The sequence below is a fragment of the Labrus mixtus genome, chromosome 1, assembly GCF_963584025.1.
Source record: "Labrus mixtus chromosome 1, fLabMix1.1, whole genome shotgun sequence".
In the NCBI taxonomy this organism is placed as follows: Eukaryota; Metazoa; Chordata; class Actinopteri; order Labriformes; family Labridae; genus Labrus; species Labrus mixtus.
The window spans coordinates 15,300,719-15,328,541 of record NC_083612.1 but is presented as its reverse complement, the minus strand read 5'-3'; the positions used below and the strand labels follow the sequence as shown (position 1 = coordinate 15,328,541).

Here is a 27,823-nt window from a genome sequence, read left to right as displayed (position 1 = left end):
CTTAGATTGGTGTCTTTGGTCATGTGATCTGTCACAATAGAGCGGGGATTTATAGCATGGCACCTCTAGAGTTGAGAAACACACACACACATATACGCACACACACACACACATAAACTCCTTCTTCTGCCGCTGTGTACCACTCTGTCTGTCTCCCTTTCTCTCTCTCTCTCTCTGTCTCTTTCCCTGAGATCCCCAGGCACAAGGCATTATGGGAATCACTCTGGCATGGCTCTCGCTCTTCACAGCTTTAATCTTTAAGTTGTTTCCATAGAAACGACTACGTTCACTCAGTTGATAACTGTTGGATGATTTCTAAAGCTATAGAAGAATGTCCTCACCCAGCTCAAACCTCCCCCACAAACCAACAACTGAGGAACATCTTAGTCACTGCGGGCTCATTGATCCATTAATTATAAATAATGAAGAGTCAGTATTGATGATGCCAGGCGTGCGGGACCAAACTCACTGCGTCCACCAATTTTTTTTTTTGTTTCTTGAGTGAGAATTTCAACATTTAACTAAAAATTACATCATCGTGATTCTAGCGCTATACATTCTTAAATTGGGCGTTCTGTATTATTTTTTTAAGAAACAGTATGGTTCACAGATTATAAAATGATTTCACATGTTAATAGGCAGGTGACATATGGCAGGTAATGTATTTAATGAAGTGCAGTCCAGCTTGGGTTATTTCAGGTTGAGGTAGCAGCAGCAGCAGCAGAACCCCCCCCTCCCCTTCATCAGGTACATCATGTGAGGATTTCCTCAGTTGCCTTAGAAGTCCTCTTCCCTCCCTCTCTCTCTCTTTACATATTACTGTCTCTCTATATCTCTCTGATGTGACATGTACTGCACACACACACACTCACACACATATACCTCAGACACTGTTACTTACTAATGAAAAAATACAAACCTCTTAAATTTTAAAGGCTGGATTAAAAAAAAAGACACAATTAATAGACTCAAGCACATGTAATAATTTGTATGTACCTGTTTACACACAGACACACACACACACACACACACACACACACACATTCACACTCTGACCAGGGGTAAGAGTCGTCCTCAACACACAGGCACAGCAGGAGATCCCCCCTCCCTGCATATGTGCCGGTTTCCATGGAGACACGTAGTTAAAAATAACATGGGCGATGGCTTGTCTCGTGCCATTCCACCAACATGGCTGAAGTATTCACCAACACATAAACACACACACACACACACACACACACACACACACACACACACACACACACACACACACACACACACACACACACTGGCACAGAAAAATGCTGGCTGAGTGTTTGACAAGCATACAGAACAATATTACGACAGAAACACACACACACACACACACACACACACACACACACACACACACACACATACTTTGCAACCTTCATTGTTGGCATGATAATGGCGTGTTTCCCACCCTCCTGCCGTTGGTCTGCAGTACAGTACACAGAGACAATCAAATATCAATGATTATTTTAGAGTGTGACACTGATACAGATTACTATATGATAATATGTGGTGTTGGTTAAAGTAAGTCAATAATTTTTTGTGGGCTTTGAAGACTACAGATTCATTATTTTGTGCTTTTCTTATTGCAGATAAATTCTATTGGAAAAAAACAACAAAAAATGCATGTCAATAAGGGACTGTCCCACTCTATCCATGTCTCTGAGAACTCTGAAAACTGAAAACATCAATTAAATAAAAAATGATTGCAAATGTATCTTTTAGTTTTCTAATGAGCCATTAAAAGAGCTGGGCAGTGGGTACTGTAGTTTCAAGTAAATTGTATATTTATTGGGGACTATTTGTATCAATGAATACATGCTAGTGAGTTCTGATTTGTATGTGGGATGGATTCACATGCTTGTGTTCATTGTTAATAAGGGACATGTTGGCTCAACAGTGTCCAGTTAGACAGCAATGGAGCACTTTGATACGTAGAATAACATATCAGGTTTGGCCACAGAAGCTTTATTTGTTGGTCGGATCAATTCACTATTGTTTTAGTGTAATACAGTATTTATCAGAAAAATTGCACTGAGTAGGAAAAAAAAGCCATTTTTTATTATTATTTATTTGTTTTCTGTAACTTAGTTTCTCAAATAAAATAAAAAGGGAACATTTGGTTTAGAGATCTGTAATGGATCCTGCCTCATTTATATTAGACAAACACCATGAATGTGTCTGATATTTTAAAGAGATAGTTCAGATTTTCTGTTTTGAAGATCAGTTATTGCACTTTTATGCCTTTATTCAGGGGGATAGAACAGTGGACACAGTAGGAAACTGGTAAGATGCTTGGTGTCAAACCTGGGCCGCTTGCTTGAGAACCTTAGCCTCTGTACATGGGGCTTGAGATTTAACCACTGAGCTAAACGGGTGCCTCTGTTTATTCTGTTTTAGAGAACATGGCTATTCACTTAAAACTAAGCTAAATTATAAAGCAAGCTACCAGATGTACAGCAGATGTTTTTCCAGGCAGAATATTTAATTCAAACCCGACACCCAAAGTGTAGACACAATAATGAGCTTTACCTTTTGTGTTTGTGTGCACAAATTCATGCCATTTTCCACGTTTCCAAGTCAATACACTATTCAGGTAAAGGTAACAGAATTTCCAACTGACCACATAAACAAGACTAGAACAGAACACCCCCCCCCCCCCCCCCCCCCCCCCCACACACACACACACACACACACAAGATAATGTGTCTCCATTATTCTCTCCATATTTCCTTCCCTGATTACTGCCTCTTTAGGAACTATGCTGCAATATTGATGAGGTTTGGGGAAACACAGAAGCCTGAAAAAGTCTGAGCAAGGAGGAGAGGGCCTACAACAACATGAGATGATAAAACATTTATCTACTGCTGCTGATGCTTTTCTCAACAGAAACGTGTTGGTGGGATTTCAAGTCACTTTTGTATTGTTTTTATGCCTAACAATGGAAAAAAAAACACCCTTTTGTCTGTGTGTTAAGGAATTGTTTGGCATTTAGGAAATACGCTTATTGACTATCTTACAGAAAGCTTTATGGGAAGAATGGTTCAGCGCTTGTGACTGTATGGTAATTATACTGCTAAAGCCAGCATCCGATTAGCTTAGCCTAGCATCACATCTGGAATAGGGGTGGGAATTGCAGGGTGGCTATTGATTAGATACATACTATTATATGATATATAGCCCAGGATAATTATAATATTACAATACAGTGATAACCAATATATCGCAAAACAATTATATAATGACACATTACAATATCCGTTTACCTGAAGAATCCAAAATGCCCCTAAAAAAGTAAAGTGCACTGTTTAATGTATGTATTAATTGCAATTACAGTGAGGTTGGGATCCGTTTTGGGGTGGGGTTCTGTAGCGGTAACAGAACATACTGGAATGATTATGGCAGTGCAGTTAATGAGGGTCAGGATAGAAAGTGACATGGAAACATGAACAAATGTTAGGGTTAGGGTGGTTCAGTTCAAAGTGAAAAGATCAACCTCCCCAATATGTTGAAGTGTTGTGGGGGGTTATGTTCCCAAAAGTTAAATTATTATTTAAGTCTAGTGCTATTCTCCAAAGATTAAACAAAAGGACTGCAAAATATTGACAAGTGAGACAACTGAGAAAATGTTTTTATGTTATACTGACTGTCTCATTTAACTCTAAAAGAGAAATGACAGAAAAATTCTACATTAAGATGATTACTACGGTATCTAATTGGGAGGGAGGTGTTATTTTATGGAAACTAAGTGGTAAACAAATGGCAGCACCTAAAAATCCACTGTGCCATTGAATGATGTGACTATCCTATCACATCCATTCAGGATTGTCTCTGAATTTGTGCCGTGTTGGTGATTTGCCACTAAGGGGCAGCATGGCAGCACTTTCACTGGAGTCAGTTAATATCAAGTAAACAATGTGTGCAGAGCCAGAAAATAATCCCTGGAACATTTAACCTGCTGTGATGTTGTTGATATTTTCTCTGGCTTGTCCGGCTCACTGTGACGTGGTGAGGGCTATAAATAAGACTTTAGCTGTATTGTCAGACCTGGGATTCAACTCTGTTAACTGTAACAGACAGATCTCAACCCTTTAAAGACACACACACACACACACACACACACACACACACACACTCACACACACACACACACACTTATTAAGGCATGAATGTGGTGCAGGTCAGAGGGGTTGAACAGAGGGATTGAAGAGGGAACAATAGTGCAGGTGTGCTGCCTGGGAAGGAAATGGGGGTAGGCTGATTTATTAATAGTGTGAGGAAGGACGACAGAGAGAAAATATAGAGACCACTACAGAAGGCACAGAGAGGGACTGAAAGAGAGCTTTTTAAACATATTTACTAACACTAAGGCAACTTCTGTCATGGTTTATAAACCCCAAACTATGTTAGATAACCATGAAATCTACAAGAAAAGTGTGTTTTAAGTGTCTTAAGAGATGAAACTGGAAGTGATTTGGCCTAAGCTCCTCTAGTGGGGCAAGCCATTAGTGTTCTATCCAAGGATCTCAGGTTATGAGGCTCACATGTGGTTGAAAGGTCTGTGATCTGTCCCGATTTTCCATGGATCACTCAATACTACAGTACAACTGATAAACAACCCCAGGGACGATAAGCTATTAAAGACCTGTTTAGAGAAAGAGCTGTAATTTATTGAGGCAAACCGCGGGTCAGATCAGTACGTTATATTTGCGACTCTCTTTCCTGTGAGTGCTGATGCTGACCACTGCGGTGAAGCGTGTGCAGACACGTGGTGGGTTCACATGTGCGTTTGAAAATATTTTCTGTGTGTCTGAGTCGTTCCCGGCAGCGGCGGGAGGCTGAAAGCTCCTCGAGCGTACTGCCAACTCCACCCGCTCTACTCCAAAGTCAGTGAACGGCCAGAGCTCCAGATTACAGCAGATTACCGGGCAGGGTGCTCATACACTCTCTCTGTCTCCGTCTCTGTTTGTGTGTGAGTCATGCTGTTTATTTTGCAACCACACAGGGATGTTGTCTCCTCATGATCAGTGTAGAAAAACACGTTTTCTATACTGTATGAGGACACTGAATGATTGAAAAAATGAACTTTAAGATTTTCAAATTATTGCCTGAAATCTACAGCTTCTACTTTAATGTTTTACAATTCATCTTTATTCATATATTTTTGTATCTCTATTATAAAGATAAGGCTTTTAAACCCAACCAAAGTCAGATGTTCTGTCTTTCTCACACACACCCTTAGATCAGCACTCTTTGGGGGATGCAATTGAAGGATCGAACACGTGATACATATTCCCAGCATGAGGTGGATTAATACATTAATACTTTGTGGTTGCAGCCCCCCACCCTCCCTCCACATATTACTGCATCATAAAGAGATTACGGTCAGGGACAGGCCATGCCCAGGCAGGACCCTACCATCTGACAGTGGCACACGGGGGGGGGGGACTCTCAGAGACGAGACGGAAATTTGTTTGAGTTTGTGATGATGCATAAGTGAATCAATCCTTGTGACTGAAATGAAGCTCTCAATTTGACCACATTGAAATGTCCGAACACCCTACCGACAAAGAACTATTTCTTTGCAGTGTCATGTTGGGTCATCTGAAGGGAGGAGAGAGCAGGGACAGCAGGTGGGTGGGTGAGGAGTCAGAGGGGGAGGGTCTGTGTCTGCAGATGTTGCCAGTCTGAATGCAGGACTTGAATTTTTTAGAAAGGTTTGCAGGACTCAATAAGTCAGGGTTATCAAGGGACAGATGACCAGGCGTCTGCAGGAGGAAGGGAGGAGCAACAACAGAGAAAGACCAAAAAGAGGTAAAAGAGAAGAGAGAGTAGACAGCTGCTCACCATGGCTTTGGCCTGTCTCGGTCTAGGCTGCACCCCGGTGCGAACCAAAGGTATGTCTGTAACAACACAATGTTCCTGCTATCATTGTTTATTATTGTTCACTGCTATTTTTTGTGACTAAAGTGACACTCTAGTATTGTTAAAATATCAGCTCTAATCTGCCATACAAACGTTAACAATCTGATGTAATACTATGCAATACCTTTCACACCTGTCAGTGTACTTTTGTGCTTAAAGATTTAATTTAAGCTATTTGATTACTATCCGGGAATTGTTTATAGCAGGTTGTTAAAATTTTGCGCAACTAAAAAAGTCCACCTCGATTTCCCAAGTTTTCAAAACTTAAGCATCATAGAACGCTGATTTAAAAAAACACAGAGTCAGGTCACACTTACTGTTCTTTTGGTTTGTCTTCTTATAGTAAACTAAATATAATCGGGGGTTGGTTGCCAAAGAAACACATTTGAAGATGCTTCTTAGTGTTGTGGGAATTTGTGATGGGCTTCAATTTATTTTACACCTTGTTCTTATTGACCAAATGATTGGTTGAATATGCAAAATATACAGAAATAAATCAGGAGACTAATCAGTCAAGGAAGTAACTGTTACTCCCAGACCTGTACCCATCTTACAGCTTCAATAAAGGGACATTAACAAACAAGAGAGGCAGGTAACTATATTCAAAACAGTTGAAGTGCTGCAACAGTATAAATACAGTGTAGTTTGTGGTAAAAAAAAAAAAAAAAAGAAGACTTTTATCCATTTTTAAAATGAATATTACAACTGTTGATGGGAGGAGTTGGTGCTTGATGTGGCTATTGACTTGTTGTAGAACCACTACCAGTGCCCTGTTTTCAGTGCTCAGTTTTCCTCTGCAGAACTGGCCAGCTAGTGTATCTTATATAACAGCTGTCTACTACAACAAGATTCTGCAGCTACTGCCATAGGGAGTGTGCTGCCTGACCCAGATACACTCTAATACATTCTCTACTAATGACTTACATTCACTCACATCTGGACCAGAGAGAGAGAGAGAGAGAGAGAGAGAAAGGTACAAATGATATATCAGAAAGAGCAATGTGAAAGAAGTGACATGTAGATTCAGTGTCTTTTTTATAAATCAAAATGAAACAAATGATTGTGCATATAGCTGTAATCTCTCCCTCCCTCCTGTTTTACATAAGCATAGCTTTTTCTTTTATACTGTAGTGAATTATGGGCATAAAAAAGATCAGGGCTGTTCACTTGCAAACAGTATTGTGTACTGACACCTACTCCATTGTTTTATGTTCTATCCTAAATATTATTGAAAATTCCTTCTCTTTATCGTTTATCTTCTCCGTGTCCTTCTTGATATTGTTCTGCTCCAAATGTTTGTGGATCACAGAAACCATGCACCCCATCAGCACATATTATAGTTGTTTTAAAAAACATATTCACTGCCCATGAAATGAAATTTAGAGCAGGAAAGGTTAAAATGTTGCGATGATCACAGTCAGATTAAGTATGATCTGTGTTTGTCTTAGTTTATATTAAACCCAGAGTTTATGTGGGTCCTCCCTGGCCTGGTTCAGTAGTCTCCTGTAGCCTTCTTCCGAGGATTCTGGTAAAGTCTAAGCAGACTGATTAAAGTTAATCTGTGAATGTTGGAGCAAACTTTCCTGCATTTACAGTTTGGGTGTGCTAGAAAATAACTAATTGGTACCACCTGAAGTCGAAATTGAGTATATAGCAGTTCCCAATCACCAAACTCACAGTCAAAGTTCCAACCTGTCAATCAGTGGCACTATATAGCCTAGCAGTAATGTTTCCACCCCATATAGGAAGGCTATGTGCTCATCGCAGTAGCCGTGGGTTCAACTCTAACCTCGGCCCTTTGCTGCATAACAACCTCAATTAGTCAAATCTTCGACAATTCATTTGAAAGAGTCTCATTCAACAATCATACAGTCGGACACAAGGATCATTCCATTACAGCTCTATGGGGTGCACAATGTCTAGTTTTACATAGATTTGCCTGTTTTCTGAGAATAAAACATCGTCATAGCCTTTCTGGGTATACATTTCCACTTATTAATACTTTTAATGCAATTCTAAAAATAACTTGTACTTTTTAATCTTCTTAGTGTGTGCATAAATAAATCATCCCGAGTTAATGATTGAAGTAGCACATCCACTTGTTCAGAATTTTATTTGCTAGAAGAAATCTGTGAATATGTGATACATCAGAACAGGGGCAGCCACCTCCCTTCAACTCAGACTCTCATTGGCTATTATAGGCTTGGAAAGGCAAGGTTTTTAGTTGGCAAAATTTGGTGAATCGTAATGTCATTGTGCGGTCGCAATTTTGATGTATCATGGCCCAAAAAGATAAATTGTACAGAAAGTACACCGGGAAATCAGGAATAGCGGTGGCAAATTTCAAGCAGGCCATGGAACTTTATGGGTGTAGTGTATTGGATTTTGGGGACCCTTGCCGATTCAGCAGGATGTTTTTGTTGGAATATTATGATCGGGAGAGTTAATCTTCAAATGGTAGGTCAAAAGACAGTAAAAATCGTTGTGGTTTGTCTGTGGTCTGAAAGACGCGTAAACTATTGCTGCTGTGGTAGTTATAAATCCTCACACAGACCGACCCCCCACCTGCAGTCCGTCAGTGTGTGTCCTTCTGTGTTGTAAATGGGCATGTGTGATATAAGGTCTCTAATGAGTGAGAAAAGGATGGATCAAGTCCTATCATATAATTAATTGTTATTACAAGTCTACAATATAAATATATATAATTGTGTGCTTTATCTCTTATGTTGCAAATGACAGTATGTTTCAAGTGCCAAAAAAAAAAGGACATTAGACAATCAGTCGACGATAGGCAAATCTGACCAACAAGGTTCGACTAGTTTATATGCTGGGAATAAAGTGTACATTTTGATCTCACCCTCAAAAGACATCCAGAGGTGTACTGAGTAGGTCCAAATTAAAAATGACTGAGATCAGTGTGCAATGAAAAAGCAGCGTGAAAGACAATTTCACACACCCCCTACTTTACCTTGAAGTAGGCATTAGTGTCAGATTCTCCTTTTTGGAAAGTTGCACAAATTGTCGGCTGCATCTCCTTCTGCCTGTCCGCGTTTACTTGCACCATTGGCTACCCCGACCCAAGTATCTGCCTGTAAACTTTGACAATAATGTAACTGTAGTTTATATTCTTCTTAAGTTCAGTTGATGTGTCTTCTTCGTACTTGTTTTGTATCTTTAACTATTAATTGCAACCTAGGGCCCTATCACACGCTGGGCGCAAAGCAACATGTCGTGAAGCACAAGTGTCTTTCCTCCAGTGTGCATTCTGTCTAATACACAGAGAAACACATGCAGGAGCACACACACTCACATGCTCTGAAGCAACAGAGAGTTGGATTTATAATACATTTTATACATACCGTAAATCAAATAATGACCAGTAGTTAATGAGGTGCTGAGCCTCTTATTACAGGCAGGGCGTGGGCCCACATGAACAAGCAGGGTTCTCTTGAACATGCTAATTCTCACACGCTTCCATTTTAAACAGTGCAGCTTTTAATGCATTCTGACTGTATGCATTTTAAATGGTACTGCTTTTCTTGCCTTAATGGTAGCGATTGTTACACCTGATACTACTCAGCCAATGGAATTCTTTACTCCGACCAGTAAATCTTATTAGATGCGAGCCTTCATCTAAGATTCCGAACTGCGTCAACGCTTATTCACAAGTTTAACATGTAAAGTTTGTGAATGAATGAATTTATTATCTGGACCAGTTTGAGAGAAATTAGACCCTGGGAATTGCTTAATTTCTCTCTTCTCTGTATAGCCCTGCAATAATTTACCACACAGTGTCTTCTGCCCTCTTTTTTACTCTACCTCCTCTCTTATCCTCTCTTGGTGCTGTTGGCATGCAAGTCCTGATGATGACACTGCAAGCTGCTGACACTGCACCTGCAGATTTCAGGAGGAGGGGAAGCAGAGATGCAGGAATACAGTAAGAAGCTGAGAGATGATGGGTAAAAGACAGAAAGAGAGCAAGAGAGGCAGAGTGTGCTTTTGATTGGTTTATAAGTGCTGTGTATAAGTGTATATGTAAGCAATGTTTTAGATGGTCTTAAATGGTAAAGATGGGCAACACCCAGTGCAAGATCCATAGCAAGCGAGTGCAGATCAAAAACAAAAGGTGCAGGCCAGCAAGAGCGAGGCAGGAGCAGGACATTGCAGGTAGGGAAAGTAGAAGATGCGACATACACTTTCTTTTTTTTTACATGTTATTTTGGAAAATGATTTCTTCCTGGTGGATTCTCAGAGATAACATTATTAACTTTGAATCTGGTGCTGCATTATTCATGTCTTGCTGAGTCTTTTTAGAGTTGACTTGTGGCTAGAGGGAAGGTTAGCGAGGTGCTGAGCTGAGTGGTAGACCTTGTGTGGATTGGATTAAGATTAAAATCTATGATCTGTTTTGTTTGTTCAGCAAAGATGAGAAACTCTGCTAATGTGACAGCTATGCCGGTATTCTGCAATATTCTTAGACGTTATCAGCCAGTGTTTGAGTCTCAAAATGTTGCTGTCTTTATGCTATTTTAGTTGAAAATTCAAGCTTCAGTGTGAGGAATGATGCACATGAGCCGAGTCATCTCTAAAAGGCTGTTTTCAAATGTATCTGTTAAAAAGGAAAATTCCTTCAGAGCACACCTTAAAGTTAACTTTAAGGGGTCTAACTCGTTATGTGATCAGAACGATTTTAGAGGAAAGTTTGATGTGAAAACATGATGCCTCTAGCTTAACATAAACTGAGAATGTCAAAAATGATAAACTTCTGAAAGGAATATTTATTAATTCAATACATTCTAGATTTGTGTTATGCTGGAGAAGATTTACAGATGTTTTCTAATTCATGTGTTGAATGTAGAACGTTTTAATATCAGATGTTTTTCAAGTTATTTTATTTCATGAGTTTTACTTTTTGGTTAAAAAAAAAACATCAGCCACTTAGGCAGAGTTTGACAAATAGTCAAACATCTGACGATTCATTCGAAAGAGCCTCATTCGACTGCCAATCTCACAGTCAAACACCTGCTTATGAAACAAGGAACCTTCCATTCCAGCTATATGGGGGTGCTCAATTTCTAATTTTACAAAGATTTTTATTTTCTTTTTTTTCAAATTAATCATGACTTATAGCCTATAATAATCTATTTATTAAAACTTTCAAAGCAATTCTGAAAATAATATTTACTTTTAATCAATCTCCTAAGTGTGTGCATGAACAAGTTATTGATTGAAGCAGCAAATCCATGTTTTCAGAAATTCCTTGGCTTCAAGAAAGTTAGTCAGTTATCGGCACAGTTGCATGCAATTGGCCGGGTATAGTATGGGTCAGTGTGTATGTGGATTATTAACAGGTTTAGGTGGACAACCCCTTTTGCCGGGCCATTGGAGCAGCAGCATCTCAGTTAGCCTTTAAATCTTTTTTAGTTACCCTGGCCTCTTTTAACTTTTTGTTGTTTGATCATCTGCGTGTTTCTGTGTGCAATACAGATAAATATTAAAGGTTTTGTAGCTTGCTACTCTGGTTTCCTTCTTAAATTAAGCAATGATCCTATCGTAAATGGGCACGTGTGACAGGAACAGGATCAGCAAAGAGATAATAAGACATACAACTTTTTCCAGTGAGGCCACTGAAAGTTCCTTATGGCTGCTTTAAGTTTAAAATAATCATGAATGAAGTCTCAGCAGTACAATCTGATGATAATGATGAGAGGATAGCTTTATAGGTACTAGTATGAATGCAATAGAAAAGTATGAAAGAGGAACGAGATGATGAGGAGAAAGATCAGGAGAACAAGTGGGCTGATAGGCAGGAAAGCCATAGTTATAAATCCCCTAATTTAACTGTGTCACATCACCAAGTTGTACAACCACCAACAATAACAATTTCAAGGCATTTTTATGCAGATTTTGAAGCTCTGTCATTTAAATGAGCTGACTATCTCAATGCAGCTCAACATAAGGATGTTCTGATTCTGATCATTTTAGCTTTGTCAGAAAGTGAAAACAATTACCAGTGAAGCAAGTTGAAACAGTAAAACTTATCTTAAATGTAATTACCATTTTTGTTGTGTTTTCTTTTCCATGTAGTTTGCTAAGGCATATGAGCTGGTATCTTTTGAATTCTTGTAATTATTTCTTGGTAATTGATTAAGACACAAGCAAGGACATAACTGTATTTGTGACATTATTAAGGACAAAAGCTGTGCAGTTGTTTGTTTAGTTCTAATAAGCTGGCTCGATGCTTCTGTCTGATGAGAGTGTGCTGATTTAATTGCAGGTGAATAAACGTCTTGATGAGTGATGAAAGGTTGCCTGGCTACTGATGTACAGTGTTGCTTTCAAGGACAAAATTGCACTTTGAATTCTGAGTTGAAAGAGGGGAAATGGGATCCATAATGAAAGCTAAATGGGCTCTGAGAGATGCATAATCACAGTCCTCTCTCCCTCATCTGCCAGATTTGTAGCATTTATCATTACAGGTTTGTGTTTTCTAAAATAATAACTTTGTATGGGATACATATGGAGGACGGTGAGGATTGGTTTGTTGGTGCATGCAGAGCTGCATTGGTGTGGTGTGTTTAGATGCCACCTGCTGGGGTGTCACAGTTTTGTCTCACACTTTAATGTACATAATAAAAAGTCTCACTTCAATTTGATTGGTATGTTTTCTGTGTATTAACTTGTGTTATTGACGTCATATTTGTTGGTATTGTTTGTTGTCATGTGTTGGCTGACTTAGGTGTGAGGCTTCTGTATGGGTTGGTAAATTGTAAAGCCTGGCCTGGATCATTGCTCATTTTAGTGTGTCTCACTCCAGTTTTCTCTGTGATGCTGTAGGAAAGACAATAAAAGCTAAGCTTCTAGTGTTGGCATACAAATCCAAAACCATGTCTTGAAGTTACAAAAAAACATTTTGTTAGTTATTTAGAACTACAGAATAGTGTATTTCTTTCTTTTTTTCCAATTATAGATAATCCGTTTTAGGCATACAAGTCTTGATTATTAACTAGGCAATGCAGACACTGACATCTGGGAGCTGAGAAAAGTCTAAAGAGTGCCAATAGTTTGTGACACTGAAATTGATTGAATACTTTGTTTGCTAGTATGTGCTCTTAAACACACATGACCTGACTTAAGAAACTTGAGTTCATGCATCACTCCCTCAAATGTCTTAGAAAGATGGTTAATGGTTATGTCGTAGAAAGATCTCATGTCAAACCTTTAATTACTTTAATATTTGAAAATGTTGTTTTCTCCAAATTGAAGTGTGTGGTACCTGGCAACAGGCAGTACTTACACCACGGTACTGGTTGGTTTATGAGGCTGAGGGCAACATTTTTGTTAAAAATGAAGTCTGCTATGTGCTCCGCAATTGAGTTATTGAGGATGAAGAAGAGTGAGGAGGAAGAAGGGGGGTTCAGCTTTGGATAAAAGCTCACCTATGTCTGCTGGTTAATAAATGGGCATGTATCTGTAAAATAAAGGACGTTAATTTCCTTGTGTCCTTTGATTGAATGACAAAAAATGTTTGATAAGTTTGTCGCAGAAAAGTGAAAAGGTCTGTTTACTACGGAGACCTGAGATCAATAGTTCGCAAGTTTTGGCAAAGTAGACTCCAGTTGACCATCCATTAATAGGAAAATCTCCACTAGACTGCTGAAACACTCCAAAAATGTTACCTTTAGTTAAGTTATCACATGAAAAACATCACAAATAAACCAAAGTTATCAACTACTTTGTGCACAGACTCATCTGTCTTATTTGTCAGACGTCATAAATATTCAATATGTTCTCTCTCCTCTCTCCTCTTAGCCGTGTCAAACCTGGATATAGAGAGCAAGCTATCGGTTCACTATCAGGCTCCATGGCACCAGCAACACAACGTGTTTCATCCCTGTACCCGACCACCATGTTTGGAGGAGCTGCACAGAAGCGCTCAGCTCAGCCTCAGAGCCCTGCATCGAGGTGAGAGAGGCAGATCCAGTCTGCAGATATGCATTTTATTTTCAACAAATGGCATGGGCTGTGACTTTTCATGAGTGGCCTGTTTTTCATAGACGAACAACAGCACCAGCGCTCCACGAGTCGGGAGAGAAACAGGGTGACCATCTCTATCTCAGTGGCACCCCCTATGCCCACGTTTCCCTCACCACACTCCATCCGCCGGCAACAGAGGAGTCGCCTGGCACGGGCGGTAAGGACAACTCACAGTGCTTGTTGAAAACACTATGTAAACAATCAAACAACACAGGGGATATTTATCCATCAATTATCGACTTTAAATGACAGGAATTGAAAATATTTATGTTGCCAGAGTTGTAAAGGATCAGTCAATATAACATACTTAGAATTTGTGTTTTTGTGCTTATTGTAATCTTGGATTCTTTTTAAATGTGTGTAAAAAAAAACTGATACAATTTGTCATTCCAATGTTTCCATGCAGCAAGAGAGAGCAGAGAGGGAGCGAGAGTTAGAATATCAACCCAGGAAGGTAAACAGATCTGTGTGTTCATGTCTGTGTGTGCACAACATGGTCCCTGTTTTAAGCTTTGTTTTTAATCCACCTGTATGTACAGTTACTGTTGTTTGTCTTGGGTCTTATGCAACATATGATTCATGAGACACAGTATAAACATTTTAATTTTATTATGTGGTTTTATTGGTATCAGTTTACCATTCATCAGCAAGCATAATAGGTATGTTGAGAACTTGTCTTTTTTTAACTTATCCTTAATTTCATTCTTTCTTTGTCTCTTTCAGGAGAGGAGCGTGAGAGAAATAGAGATGCAGACAATACAGAGAAAAGTAAGAAAATCCTCAGATACATGGTCAGAAAACCAAAAAGATTGCCTCTCATTCCATTGATCATTTTTTTAACAAATCTATTTGAATCTGTGTTTGCATATACACCTATATGTTTTTTTATGTGTTTTCTCTTTTGCCACAGGAGAGGCAAGGGAGAGATGCAGATAATCAGACGATCCAAAGAAAGGTAAAGAAAGATGTCTGAATGGAAAACAATCACTACACCTTAACTTAATCTTACATAAATTGTAGCTCAGAAAATCCTTAAATTAGTCATTGAAAATCGAGGAAATGATGGCAAGATTTTAAAAGTATCAGTGCTTTAAAATTAGGATTTCATGATTTTACCATAGTGGGCATGACTTACGTTTTTATTGGAAAACCAGAAAATGTGTCTGTCTCATTCTCCTTTCATATTTGGACCTTTATTTACCTTTTTTTTTTTTTATTTAAAATGATTTGATATTTTGGATTGTCATGTCATCCGTTCTTTTGTTTTTCTTTTTTCATATTTTGTGCTCTTAGTTTGAGTGCTTTTACTCACTTCACCCTATTGAAGGTTGCATCTTCATTCCATGGAATAGAAAGGTATCAAGCATTTTTTGTTTAATGTATGATTATCTTTAGATCACATTAGTTGTTAAAAAATGTTGTATTTATGCCTTGAAATCTATGCTATACATTTCCATAGTAAATATTGTATTTTAGTCTGGCCAACAATAATTATAACTGTAGAATTGTATGAACAGCTAGTATGTATAATGTTGCTGCTGTCATGTCTGTTTTCTCCAAGGCTACCTCTACAGAGGAAGGCGAAGGTGGTGAGATCCTGGTAGGCCATAGAGCAAAAGCCTCAGTCCCAAAAGCAGCCTCAACCCAGGATAAACAGACAAACTGGTCCAAGGAAAACCACCCGCCATCAGATCATAACACATCTGATTCTCATGCCGTCTCCTCGTGCATTATTCCCATTAACGTTACAGGTGAGATGATATGAACAATAATAAAAAATAATGTAAGCAAGAGCAGGGCTGGTACTCGTTAGGCTCACACCAGAGACCCTCTTGTTGTAATGCAACACTGCTAACAAGTTCCCCTGTTCCTAAATCATGAATCAAAACCAGACTACCTGCATATCTTTATATGTATTGAACTAAACTAAATTTATAAGCTTATTTTACGGCTCATGGCTTTTGTGTTGTTATTGCAGGAGTTGGGTTTGACAGAGAAGCAAGTGCTCGTTGCTCTCTAGTTCATTCCCAGTCAGTTCTTCAGAGGAGAAGGAAGTTGAGGAGGAGGAAGACTATCACAGGAATACCCAAAAGAGTACAACATGATATGGGTACGTTATGGGGCACACCTGCTTATTGGTGGAAAATTTGGGTATTATAGAGTGCGGGTCTTAATTTTGTAGGTAGGACATATTGCTATTCGTTTCATCGATAGTTTACCCATTCATTTGCTGAGCTCTGGCAGGCGTTCTTGCAAATACAGACATGCATCCATGGGAGAAAGCTTAATCAGCAACAACAATCACATGCAAACAAAAGTCCTTCCAGTCATTAAATCTTTTTAACCAACCTTTGCCAGCTACCTGTGAGGTACCTGCTGGTTCAACTTTGATCTATTTACCTGTTTTGCATGCAGTTTTTAATGCAATTGACAATTTCCATGTACATTTCAAATCCTTTCATCTTTGTTTTGCAGCCAATTTATATGGTTTTAGTAAATGACCTACATTTTAGATTTTTTAACAATCTGATCAATAATCATGGAGAGCCCAATTCTCAGCAATATCTTAGGACTAATAGCCAGAACTTCAAAATGAGCCTTATTGTATTGTGGATCACCTTCCAATGTGGAGGCCATGTTTGGTTCTTTTCCATATATCCTCTAAAGAAAAGGTTTGTCCTTGATATTTTGGACACTCAACATGCTTTGTCTCTTCGCATTCAGACTCAGATGAATCACCTGTAGCAAGGGAGCGCACAGTGATCGTCCATGCCAACCCGCACCAACTCTCTCTCTGTCAGGAAGACCTCTCTATCAGTGGTCGCCTCCATCACACTCGTGACTCTGGCTGCCAGACAGATGATTTCCTTATAGCATGTACGTTTCTCAGAATGCACAAATATATATTGTTCTCTATTGTAGTTCCTTTTAGTCTATCAGGCTCACATAGTTGTGATACTGACTAGGACAAAAAGTTCTTAAATAAGATAAAATATTTTACTTTGCACTTATTACTGTCACTATTTCTAGGATAATGTTTAGTTACTCCTCAGAAAGCTGCCATTGTTAAGTTTGAAGAGGAGAAGGGACTCCCTAAAAACACAGTATATCACCCAGGAGCAGTGTGTCTTACATCTTGTGTCACACTTGCCTGACAAGGACACTAGGCATATATTGCTTGGTTTGTGAACATCTGTTACACTCATTTTCTGAATGTAGTGTGGGATACAATAAGTCCACTATGGTATAATAATTTTTCCATCAAACACATTTTTTTTAACTTTTATAGAAGCCCTTTATAGTGTATAGAGTGAGTAGTGTTTTAATTAGAACACAGCCTTTATCATAACCCCAAGATTAAACCTGCAGGAGTTACATGCCTAATTTTCATTTAAAAACACCTTTATTTCTTTGTTTTGTTTTTCACAATAGTTTGTTTCATTAGATACATTCTGATTTTCCTCATTCAGTATTATTGCTGGTAGGTGTGCAACCACCATTACTTCCCAATAATATTTCATGGTGAAAAACTGTGTTTTTAGGAACTCTCAACAGGACAACCATCTGAAGGCAGCCATTAAATTATCAAACCAGTATGCTTTCATCTGCAAACTAGATCCATCAAACTTGAATTAAACTGTGTATTGAGGGTAACCTTTCTATAGCACAAATGGTAGACATCCATGTAAAGTAAGAAATATATCCCTCTGTTCCCTTCCCTCTTCTTTCATTTTTCCCCTCTTCAGGTACAGCTGCTCCTTCCCGAAGGCGCATTAGAGCTCAACGTGGCCATCAGGGAATCCCTGCTTCTCTGTCCCATTCAACAGGGAACATTTCTTCCCTGGGTGACCAGTCAGACACCTCTTATACCAGTGCCGCAGCTCATGTACGATTGCGCTCTCGTAGCTTACCACGCGAGGGTGGACGTCTGATGGACAGTGATGAGGATGATGATGACAATTATGACGATGATGACGAAGATGAGGAGCTTTCACCATATGAAGCAGAGGACTTTATTCCACCTGGCCCAAGTCCAAGAATGAAGATGATGATGATGAAGGACGAGGAAGAGAGCACAGATGATCAGGCAGCTCCTGAGCCACTCCAACTTGGAAGCCTAAAAAGGTTGCAGCGATCTGGAGAAAGAGACAGAGGGGGAGGAGGAGGAGGAAGTCCAGAGCATAGCTGGATGGAAAGGGGTCGCTCCCGCCTGCCCCGCAAGGCTGACATGGGCAGCTGTGAGATTTCATCAAGTTCAGATACTTTCAGTAGCCCTATCCACTCTGTTTCTACAACAGGAGTTCTAGGCAGCCATGTGGACCACAAGGAGGACCACCAGTCATCAAGTGGGAACTGGAGCGGTTCCAGCTCTACCTGCCCTTCTCAGACATCTGAAACCATTCCCCCGCCCTCTTCTCCACCTCTGACAGGTTCATCTCACTGTGACTCAGAGCTGTCACTAAACACTGTGCCCAATGCCATTGATGAAGGATTCTCCCTGGATCCATCATACCACTCTGACCTCAGACCCCAGGGCCAGGGTCACAGGTCAAGCTCATTTACATCCTCAGCCACAGATCAACTGGATGATGCAGGGGTCAGTACTGCTAGTGAGGGGGAGTGGACATACCCCCCAGACCAAGACCAGACTGATCCCGATCATGACCTTGACCATACCCAAAACCTTAGCCAGAGCCATGGGTTAGCCCAGGATTACAGCTCCAAACAAGGTCTTGAAGACCACATCTGTTACAGTGATAACAAGACAAGCAACACTGGAAAAGAGTCTCATTATCCATCTGATATAGACAGTTTCTATTCTTCCTCGGTGCATTTTGGGGAGTATAATCAGAGTTACAGTGGATACATGTATAACTATGCAGACCCAGGGCCTGACTGTGGCAAATCCAACACTGTGGCAGCACCACTGTCCCATGGAAACTACCCCACACTTTCAGCTGACTTCAGAGCAGGCACTATGACCCTGGGAAGGACATGTCGACCACTAAGGAAACCAAAAGTAAAACCTCCCCCACCCAAACGGACAACATCACTGAAGGAGACGAGTAGTAGTGTTGATGTTGGAACAGACACACAGACAGATCAGGATCAACCAAAGACAGTTAGTGAACAAGAATTTACATCGTCTTCCACAGATATGAAGCTGGAACTGGAGCTCGAGCTGGGGGGTGCTCCAGAACCATTACAGACATCTTGTTTAGTGGCAGAGCCTTTGGGAACCTGGGGAATGGGACTTGGAGGAGCTGTCGACATTGTAGAGCCCATGTCCTTCAGCTCAGCAGATACACACTCATTTAAGGATGAAGGTGCTGTGCAATCTGACTATGCAGACCTATGGCTTCACAACACTGAGCTGAAGTCCAACAATGGTGAGTACACATCCATGTCCAACTCAAGCACAGCTACAGGCACTACTGTCATGGAGTGTATAAAGTCACCAGACAGCTCTTCCTCCTCCACAGAAACCCAAACCCAGGCCATTGCACAGGCAGAAACCAGGGCAACTAGTCCACCACTACCACCTGGAGACTTCAAACTCGGATCACCTGAGAAGTTAGCTGGCCTGGCCTCCCCATCAAGTGGCTATTCCAGCCAATCAGAGACTCCAACATCAACCTTGCCATCATCTTCGGCCGCTTTCTTCCCAGGACCTCTGTCTCCCTCAACTGGCAAGAGAAAGCCCAAAGTGCCCGAGAGGAAGTCTTCTCTATCTTCCCTGCAGCACTTCCCCAGAGATGGGACTGCTATTTCCTCTGGATATAAGAGAGACCCAGACTTCCCACCTCCACCATCTCAACTTGATCTCAATGTTCTTCAAGGCAGTTATGTCAGACATACGCTATCCCACCGGACACACCACATGCACACGCTCCACCACAGCAAACACAGAGTTGCAAATGTTTTAGTCTCTGGAACAAAGTCATTGGCCCCTGATGCATCCAATACCAACCCATTGCTAAGTTCAAACTCTGCTCTAACAATTCCAAGTTCCAATCTTTTAGCAATTACTCCATCTGCTCTCCGTTCAGTGCAGCTCCATTCTGTTAGCAAATCAGCAGATAGAGCTACCACTAAAGACCAAGATACAGTAATTGGAGTGGAAACTGTTACAAGACCAAAATGTCCTCCAAGTGGTTGTACTCTTGCTCCACCACCTGTTAACACTAGGCCTCTCCCTCCTCGAAGACCACCCCCTAGACCCCCAGTTCATGACCACATCTCTTCCCCTGAACACTTGCATCCACCTCCACCCGGCCGCCATCCTGATGGGCCTCCGTCCTATGAAAGCCTCCTACTTAGACAGGACCGCTATGGACCAGGAACATTCTGGGCTATGACAGCCTTCAGGGCTCGGATGGATCCAACATCTGATCTCTCAGAGGACAGCTCACCCTTGCACCGCCCTGTGCCCCGCGCACCCCACCCTTCTCCTGTGGATCTACACACGCATATTCATTCACACACAGAGTTCAGAGGGCTCACGCACTCATCTCATGCACACCCTGAGTTTAGGGTTTTGGGGGAGCGGTCGTTTTCCCAAGATGATGATGATGATGAAGACGAGGAAGAAGAAGAGGAAGAACAGGTGAAAGAACCACCAAGACCTGCATGTTCCAGAGGAGGCATACGTTCCGAACACCATCCTCCTCCAGCATATGAATTTGCTGGGGGATCACACTTAGACTCAGGGCCCTGGGCTAGTCCAGTCAAAGTGCCTGGTAACACAATGGAGACATCGCATCCTTACCTAATCAGCGATGCAAGGAAAAGAGGACAAGAAGAGCATGAAGAAGAGGAAGAAGTGACATCAGGTGCTACCAGAAGTGCCCATCAGCATCACCCACAGGAGAGCAAAGATGACTCAACTACTCCTGACACTGAGGATTACTTCAGTAAAGGTAGGCTTTTCAACCTATTAAACGGCAGGAGTAGTAAGATACCCTTTGTAAAGAAAGAAATCATATAAAACTATATTATTACTTGCTACTATTTTATGTATCAAAAAACAGCAATAAAAAAAGGGAAAAAAATATGTTTTACCCTTTATAAACAAGGAGAAGTTGAAAGGATGGTTACTTCACTAATTGAACTCTTAGTGATCAGACAACCAGATGACATGATAGGGATGTTGTGTGCCACAGATTCCACGCCCAGTGATAATTCGCTCTCTCCTCTGACGGATGACACCAAAGTGGATGAAGACATTATAATCACATCACCCAACAAGACCCGTACAACTGAGGATCTGTTTGCTATGATACACAGGTGATGTATATTTTTTAATAGTGGTCAATCTTTTTGACGGCTTCTTCAAAGCAAATTCATATAGGTGTTCATTTTATTAATTTCAATACGTTTTCATGCACTGTCTAAATTAATATTAAATGTATTTTATCAGATCTAAAAGAAAGGTCCTTGGCCGTAAAGATTCAGGAGACTTAAATGTGAAGTCTCGTCTCTGCCCTACTGCTCCAGTGGCCCCTGTCTCCACTGTTATCATCCCACCAGCCCCTCCACTCAACATCCCAGCCACACCAGCCACTGCAGCTGGGTCACAACGAGCCCCAGTGCCAATCTACCGCAGCGCCAAGAAATCCAGCACGTCCAACGAGGAGTTTAAACTCCTGTTGCTCAAGAAAGGTAGCAGGTCTGATTCCAGTTACCGAATGTCAGCCACAGAAATTCTTAAGAGCCCCATCACCCCTAAAACCCCAGGGGAGTCTGTTCAGGAAGGGTCTATTCGGCAGTACGAGGAATTACCCTCTACTTTTCAAGAGCCCGCTATTTCTGGCCTTGATCAAATCCAAATACCAGGCCTTTTTCCTAGGGCAAACTCAGAGAGTTTTACCCCTAAAACCCTTCCAATGTCAGCTGCATCTCGACAGGGACGTTCTCGCATCCCCCCTGTAGCCAACAGCAGTCGTTACAGTACACGCAGCCGCCTCTACACAGCCCCCATGCAAGCCATTTCCGAAGGGGAGACAGAGAACTCAGATGGAAGCCCCCATGATGACAGATCATCTTAAAACTACATGAAGAGAGATATTCTCTTTTCTTTGTTGTGTTCTACATTTTAAATGATCCCTTCTACTTTTTTAATATTTGATAGGTGTGTTATCGAGGCCAATTTAAACAAAATCTGACTGTTATGAAAACAGCAAACAGCAAACAGTCTTGGTCAACTATTATATTAAACTGTCAGAGAGAGTGTTGGGAGATGCTGAACCATAAGGGGATGATCAAGAACTTAGAGGATATCTAAATACTTTATCATCAAAAATAAATTGCTTCCTCATAGTTAAAAGATAAATACTTAAGACCTATTTTGATTGAACCGTGTTTTCTAAAATAAAATAAAAAACATTTAAAAAACAGTCCCACATATTTGGTAAATTACGATAAGAAATTTTGTGAATTATGGATATGTGCTTGTGCATGAACAAGCATTATCCACTGATATTTTTACTTCTTGTGTTTTGAATGGTGTGGGTGTGTTTGTGTCCCAGAGGATATGTTTTTCTTAATAAATTACAAAAACCTCAAATGAAATTAATATTCTTTAAACTTTTGGTGCCCAAAGCATTGGCCAAACTTCACAGAGTCCATACTAAATACATCTGCCAGAAACAAGGAATATTTCATTGTGGAAGTTACTTAGGACAAAGCACCAAGTTATCAATTTCTTTCCATCTGCAGACCTGACTCAGTCTTTACAACAGACGGAGCCAATGATATATTTCTTCACATTAAATATATCCAAGAGGATAACATGATGCATGTATTTTTGTAAAACTATGCCTCAGAACATGATGATGATGTTCACCATGTTGCATGACCCTATATGGAAACATCCCCTGGATACTGGTTTCTGTCGACATTTTTGTGGTTCTTTTGTATTTTAAGAATGATTAATCTTTCAAGGAGTAAGGGCTTACGCCTAGATGGGGCCCATTTGTCAAAGATACAGGCTAGTTATGGACAATCGCACAGTGGCCTTTCTCTACTAGAGGTGGTTGTAAGCAGGGCATTTATAAGTCCCTGCAAATACATGGACCTGCACCATGTTTCATCAGAATTCAATCACATACTTATTTAAACCCAACCTCAAAATCTAGTATGTTAAGACTGATTCAAGCTTTTCCAGCTGCTGGCCAGTCTTGCTGTGCTTACTTGACGTTGAAAAGGTGCATTTCAAAGCAGTTTTAAAGATACCATTGAGTGCAGACGGTAAAATGCTTTAGAGGGTCCTAAATCGGTTTGGCTAGAGGTTAGTTTGGAAAGATTTCTGAGAAACAACCTCGATTTTGCACTTGATGATGTTTTTTCAAGAATTTTTCTTGAAACAAAAGTCTATCTTATAATGAAATTGCATATGTATATTTGTACTAAATATAAAGTCATATCTATATAATACAACAAGCAGAAATTTTATAGGGAATAAACCTGAGTGTAGCAAAGAAGAACAGGTCTCACTGGCAACATTACACATGACTCTTAACCATGTACACTGTTCTCCTCTCCTTGTTGCCTCTCCTTCATTTGCACTGACCCAGTAGCATTAGACAGGTGAAAGCTCAACCCAGTGGCTGGTGTACGCAATTCTGTACGAAAGAGAAAAGACAAAGGGAGGGAAGGACTACATACCACCAATGTTAATAATCTACCGTGCATCCAATGCATTGTGGCAGCTTATATTAACAGCATTTAACTATGACATAAGCCTTCTCATCCCTCCAAAATGTGTTACACATGTGGGGTGTTAAATGTGTTACAGAAAAAAAGTACCATCAGTGAACAGTTTGAACTCTCACCTGCCTACCACAGCAAACACAACACATATACTTTTTGCATACGGAGACCGTACTTCAGTAGAAACCATTCACTGTATTCTGTGAATACCTCAACAAGCATATTACTGTTTTATTGTAAATGCGATAGATAGATAGATAGATAGATAGATAGATAGATAGATAGATAGATAGATAGATAACAAAACCACAACTGTTAAATACTCAGCGAATCAGAATTGCAGAACTGACACTGTGTAAGATGGGGAGAGTAAAAAGCTGTGAAATTATCAGAATTTATCATTCGTCATACCCATATTGCTGAAGCGCATTTGTTCCTGTTCATTGTTTTATTTGTTGTGTTTTTTATCGCATGCAATAAGAAAAAATGAAGAAAGAAAAGAACACCACCATATCATTCTTTTTATCTGAGGGATGTCTCCATACCACGAGAAGCATTTCTGTATTTTCTGTTCCAATGTCAAGTTCAATAGTGTGTTCTATAGATGTACAAACTGTCTGGCTAATTCTGTTCTGTATAGTCGTGATCACAAACAGGGGTTTATCTTGTACTGTATATCTACTCACTGGACAATCATAGGTATAAGAGACTGTAAAGAAAATTATAAAGAATCTGTTGGGATGGAGAATCTGAACACTCTTGGTGCTGAGTACTTGTCTTGATGGAGCTATGGAAGTGAGAGAAATATTTTCCAGGAGAAACTGCTGATTAAGTTCAAAGTGCACATCTGGACAAACTGTTTTGGATCAAGTGTACAAATAAAAAAATAACAGAAATGGATTAAATATCCATTTATAGACCCTAAAAATAGTTTGATCTGACCATGAAGTCATTGTCTTTACTTTTGACTCATCACAGTTTATTGAATCCCACTTAACATTAGAACTGAAACATACATTTCCTAAATCTGATAGAGTAACACATAAAACACACTGAAATTTGGGACGTACAAATTGATTGTTTAAACAACCAAAAGCATTAGACTATTGTTTACTGTGATTTTTCCGTACTGTACTTGGCATTTATTCTATACCGCTATTTTAATACTGTTTCCTTTATCTGTGAAAGAATAGATTGATTGTCACAATTTGATTAGAGAGACAAACAGTGAGGTTGCAATGCAGGCTCTAGTTGACCGCTCATGTCCTGTCTCAAACCTCAGTCTTCTTTAGCTTGGAAATCAAACAAAGCCAGAACTTATAACCTTTAAAGATTCTTTTTCCAAAACTGTTTTCAAATGTCTTACCACAATTTTGACATATAGAGGAGTGTGACGAAACTAATCTTTTTTTTAAAGGTGTACAGTATGGAAGAACACAAGACAGACTTTAAAATTGCCACAGAGAACAGAAAAATATACAAATGTTAAAGATACAGTGTAATCTATTTAAAAGAGGCTCCATGGTAAAAAAAAAAAAAAAAAACTAGCTAAGACTTAACAGATTTGAATCACTTTTGTATTTTTGTATAAACCTGTAAATAAGTTTTTAAAGAAAAAAATGTTTCAAATTCTTTCTTTTGTAAAATAAACCAATAAAATCTTAAAAACAAACAATACTTTTTTTTCAAAGTTTACATGATTATTTCCAAGACTTTGTATATTTTGGAGCTGTGCAACACTTTCAGTCGTGTATTTATTTTTGGGGAGGGGTTACATTGTGAAAAATCCATTATTCTATATCCAATTCATTTGAACAGCTCATCCGGCTGCTTAGTAACTGTGCATAGAAAAAAAGACAATAAATGTGATTGCGTTCAAACAGACAGCCTTTTGTGTGACGCTTCATTTATTTCTATTAGAACCAAGTGCATTGACAGAATTTCTCCACAAGATGGTACTGTTTTATATCCTCTAGAACTCTATTAGCACAGCTTTATAGGGAAATGCCTTGAATGTTTCGGTGATTTGTGACTTACCTTGTACTTAGGTGACTTGAAATCCTGGTGTCCATCAGCTGCTGTCCGTCAACAATAAAACCTCTGGGAGATGAGCCATTTTTCTACCACCAGGTATGCGTTGCCATTGTTTGAGAATCCAGAGTTGAGTTGGAGCAACTTGTTGGCTGTACCTGCATGCAGATGCCTGTTTATAGAATTTGATAGAAGTTGATTCCTCATTAGTTGGGAAAGTTCAGGGATTGAAGTAGCCTACGGCTGAAGCGTTCTGCCCTTTTTTTCCCCCTCTCTTCAACGACTGTTTTCTTGTGTAGCCTACAGACAAGAAAATCTGTAAGGCAGTGGTCGGTAGTATATGTTTATATAGCCTATATGTATATGTGTGTATATAGATATATATATATATATCTATATACACATATAGGTATGGCAAGCTGTTCAGGAAATTAATATATTGAATGAAACTTTGATTATATTGAATGAAGTCTGAATATATGGAATGGAACTTTGAATACATGGAATGGAACTTTGAATATATTTAAAGTTCCATTCAATATATTCAAAGTTTCATTCAACATATTCAGACTTCATTCAATATATTTAAAGTTCCATTCAATATATTCAAAGTTTCATTCAACATATTCAGACTTCATTCAATATATTTAAAGTTCCATTCAATATATTCAAAGTTTCATTCCATATATTCAGACTTCATTCCATATATTCAAAGTTTCATTCAATAGATTAATTTCCTGAACGGCTTGCCATATCTAGGCTATATAAACAAATATATATAGGCCAAATCATGGCATATTCCCACAGACCGCCTTTATATTGCAGAATCGGTAAAGTGAAGACCTCAAAATTTGTTTTTTTAAGGTCCTTTTTCAATAGGGATACCAGTAGGCCTACAGGTAATGGCATGTCGATTGTCCCTGAACAAGTGCCAGAATATTTCATGCTTCTTGCTGTCTCCCTAAGCTAACTTAAAAATGTAAAACTTTGTCGTTGACCACAATTGAAAGCTCCTGTTACAGACAGTAGCCTACTTTAGGTGAAGTGTATAATTAAAATATTTCTTCACAGTTACCAAGTTAAATTATTATTGGTCAATTATTACCTTAAAACATCAGAGCGCGTTTCTTAATGCCCACTAGTCTCTGTGGTGGGTGTCTGCGAAAAGTACGGCGCTGTCTCCTAGCAACTAGTGTCATGAGCAAACCGACTAGCTAATGTTGATCTTACAAACTCAATTAGGGCCAATATTAAAAGGTTTTGTAACTTAGACTCACTGTTTTTAGAATTAAACCTGTAGTTAGCCAAAAGCTCACCCCTCAACGTTTTATAGAGTTACATATTTTTAGAGGTCCCATAGCTGCAGGTAGATTGATTATGTTGAAATATTAATCAATAGTTACGCTTTATATTATAATTAACATTTTCAATATTTGAGAAACATTTTTGTTCTTCTGTTTGTTACTTTGAGAATTGCATGACTTTAAGTTGTAACACTCGCTTTGCAACTTTATTAAAGTTACCAAAAAGATGAGTACTTCTTCCATCTTGGGAAATCAGTCATGTTTTTATTTAGTCAACAAAATCCTTATTACACTTTGCCCTTTTTGTACAAGAGAAACACTTTATTTGAAAGACTTCACTTTATTTTAACTTCTGTGCCTACTTTTGAACATTTGCCAACGTGGAGGGAGCTAGTCATTGTTTCTTTTAACCTGTTTTACACGTTAGTTAAAAAATAATAAAACAGTGCCGGGTTAAGAGAGCTTTTAACAGGGATATGATTATAGCCCCTTCCTCTGTAGTACAGATAGCTGCATATATATCTTATATAATCTGCAAGTCCAGTCATAATTAGCCTTTTCATCCTTAGTGCTTCTGGTGAGCTATTTGAACTTTCTGATCTCCTGAACAATGATTCCTTTGGGATTGTCACTTTTACTTAAGTAAGACATCCATGATCCTTTCACCCCATCCCCCATCCCCTACAGACAGAAACACACAACACACACTCAAAGACATAAAACCCTAAAAAAAAAAAAAAAAAAATCCACAAAAACTGAAGTGCGTTTATCCCTGAAAGTTA

At 39.4% G+C, this 27,823-nt stretch overlaps 1 protein-coding gene across 1 annotated transcript in view; it reads left to right on the top strand.

The window, feature by feature from the left end:
* The window catches only part of nhsb (Nance-Horan syndrome b (congenital cataracts and dental anomalies)), a 51,922-nt gene extending 28,306 nt beyond the window's left edge, over positions 1 to 23,616 (top strand). The window contains exons 2-11 of the mRNA XM_061044210.1: positions 13,771 to 13,923; positions 14,016 to 14,152; positions 14,719 to 14,763; positions 14,906 to 14,950; positions 15,557 to 15,746; positions 15,974 to 16,105; positions 16,720 to 16,872; positions 17,748 to 20,915; positions 21,159 to 21,282; positions 21,416 to 23,616. Of these exons, the coding sequence (XP_060900193.1) occupies positions 13,771 to 13,923; positions 14,016 to 14,152; positions 14,719 to 14,763; positions 14,906 to 14,950; positions 15,557 to 15,746; positions 15,974 to 16,105; positions 16,720 to 16,872; positions 17,748 to 20,915; positions 21,159 to 21,282; positions 21,416 to 22,043 (4,775 nt within the window). The 3' untranslated portion in view covers positions 22,044 to 23,616. The remainder of the gene's footprint in view (positions 1 to 13,770; positions 13,924 to 14,015; positions 14,153 to 14,718; positions 14,764 to 14,905; positions 14,951 to 15,556; positions 15,747 to 15,973; positions 16,106 to 16,719; positions 16,873 to 17,747; positions 20,916 to 21,158; positions 21,283 to 21,415) is intronic.
* The last annotated feature ends 4,207 nt before the right edge of the window (positions 23,617 to 27,823 follow it).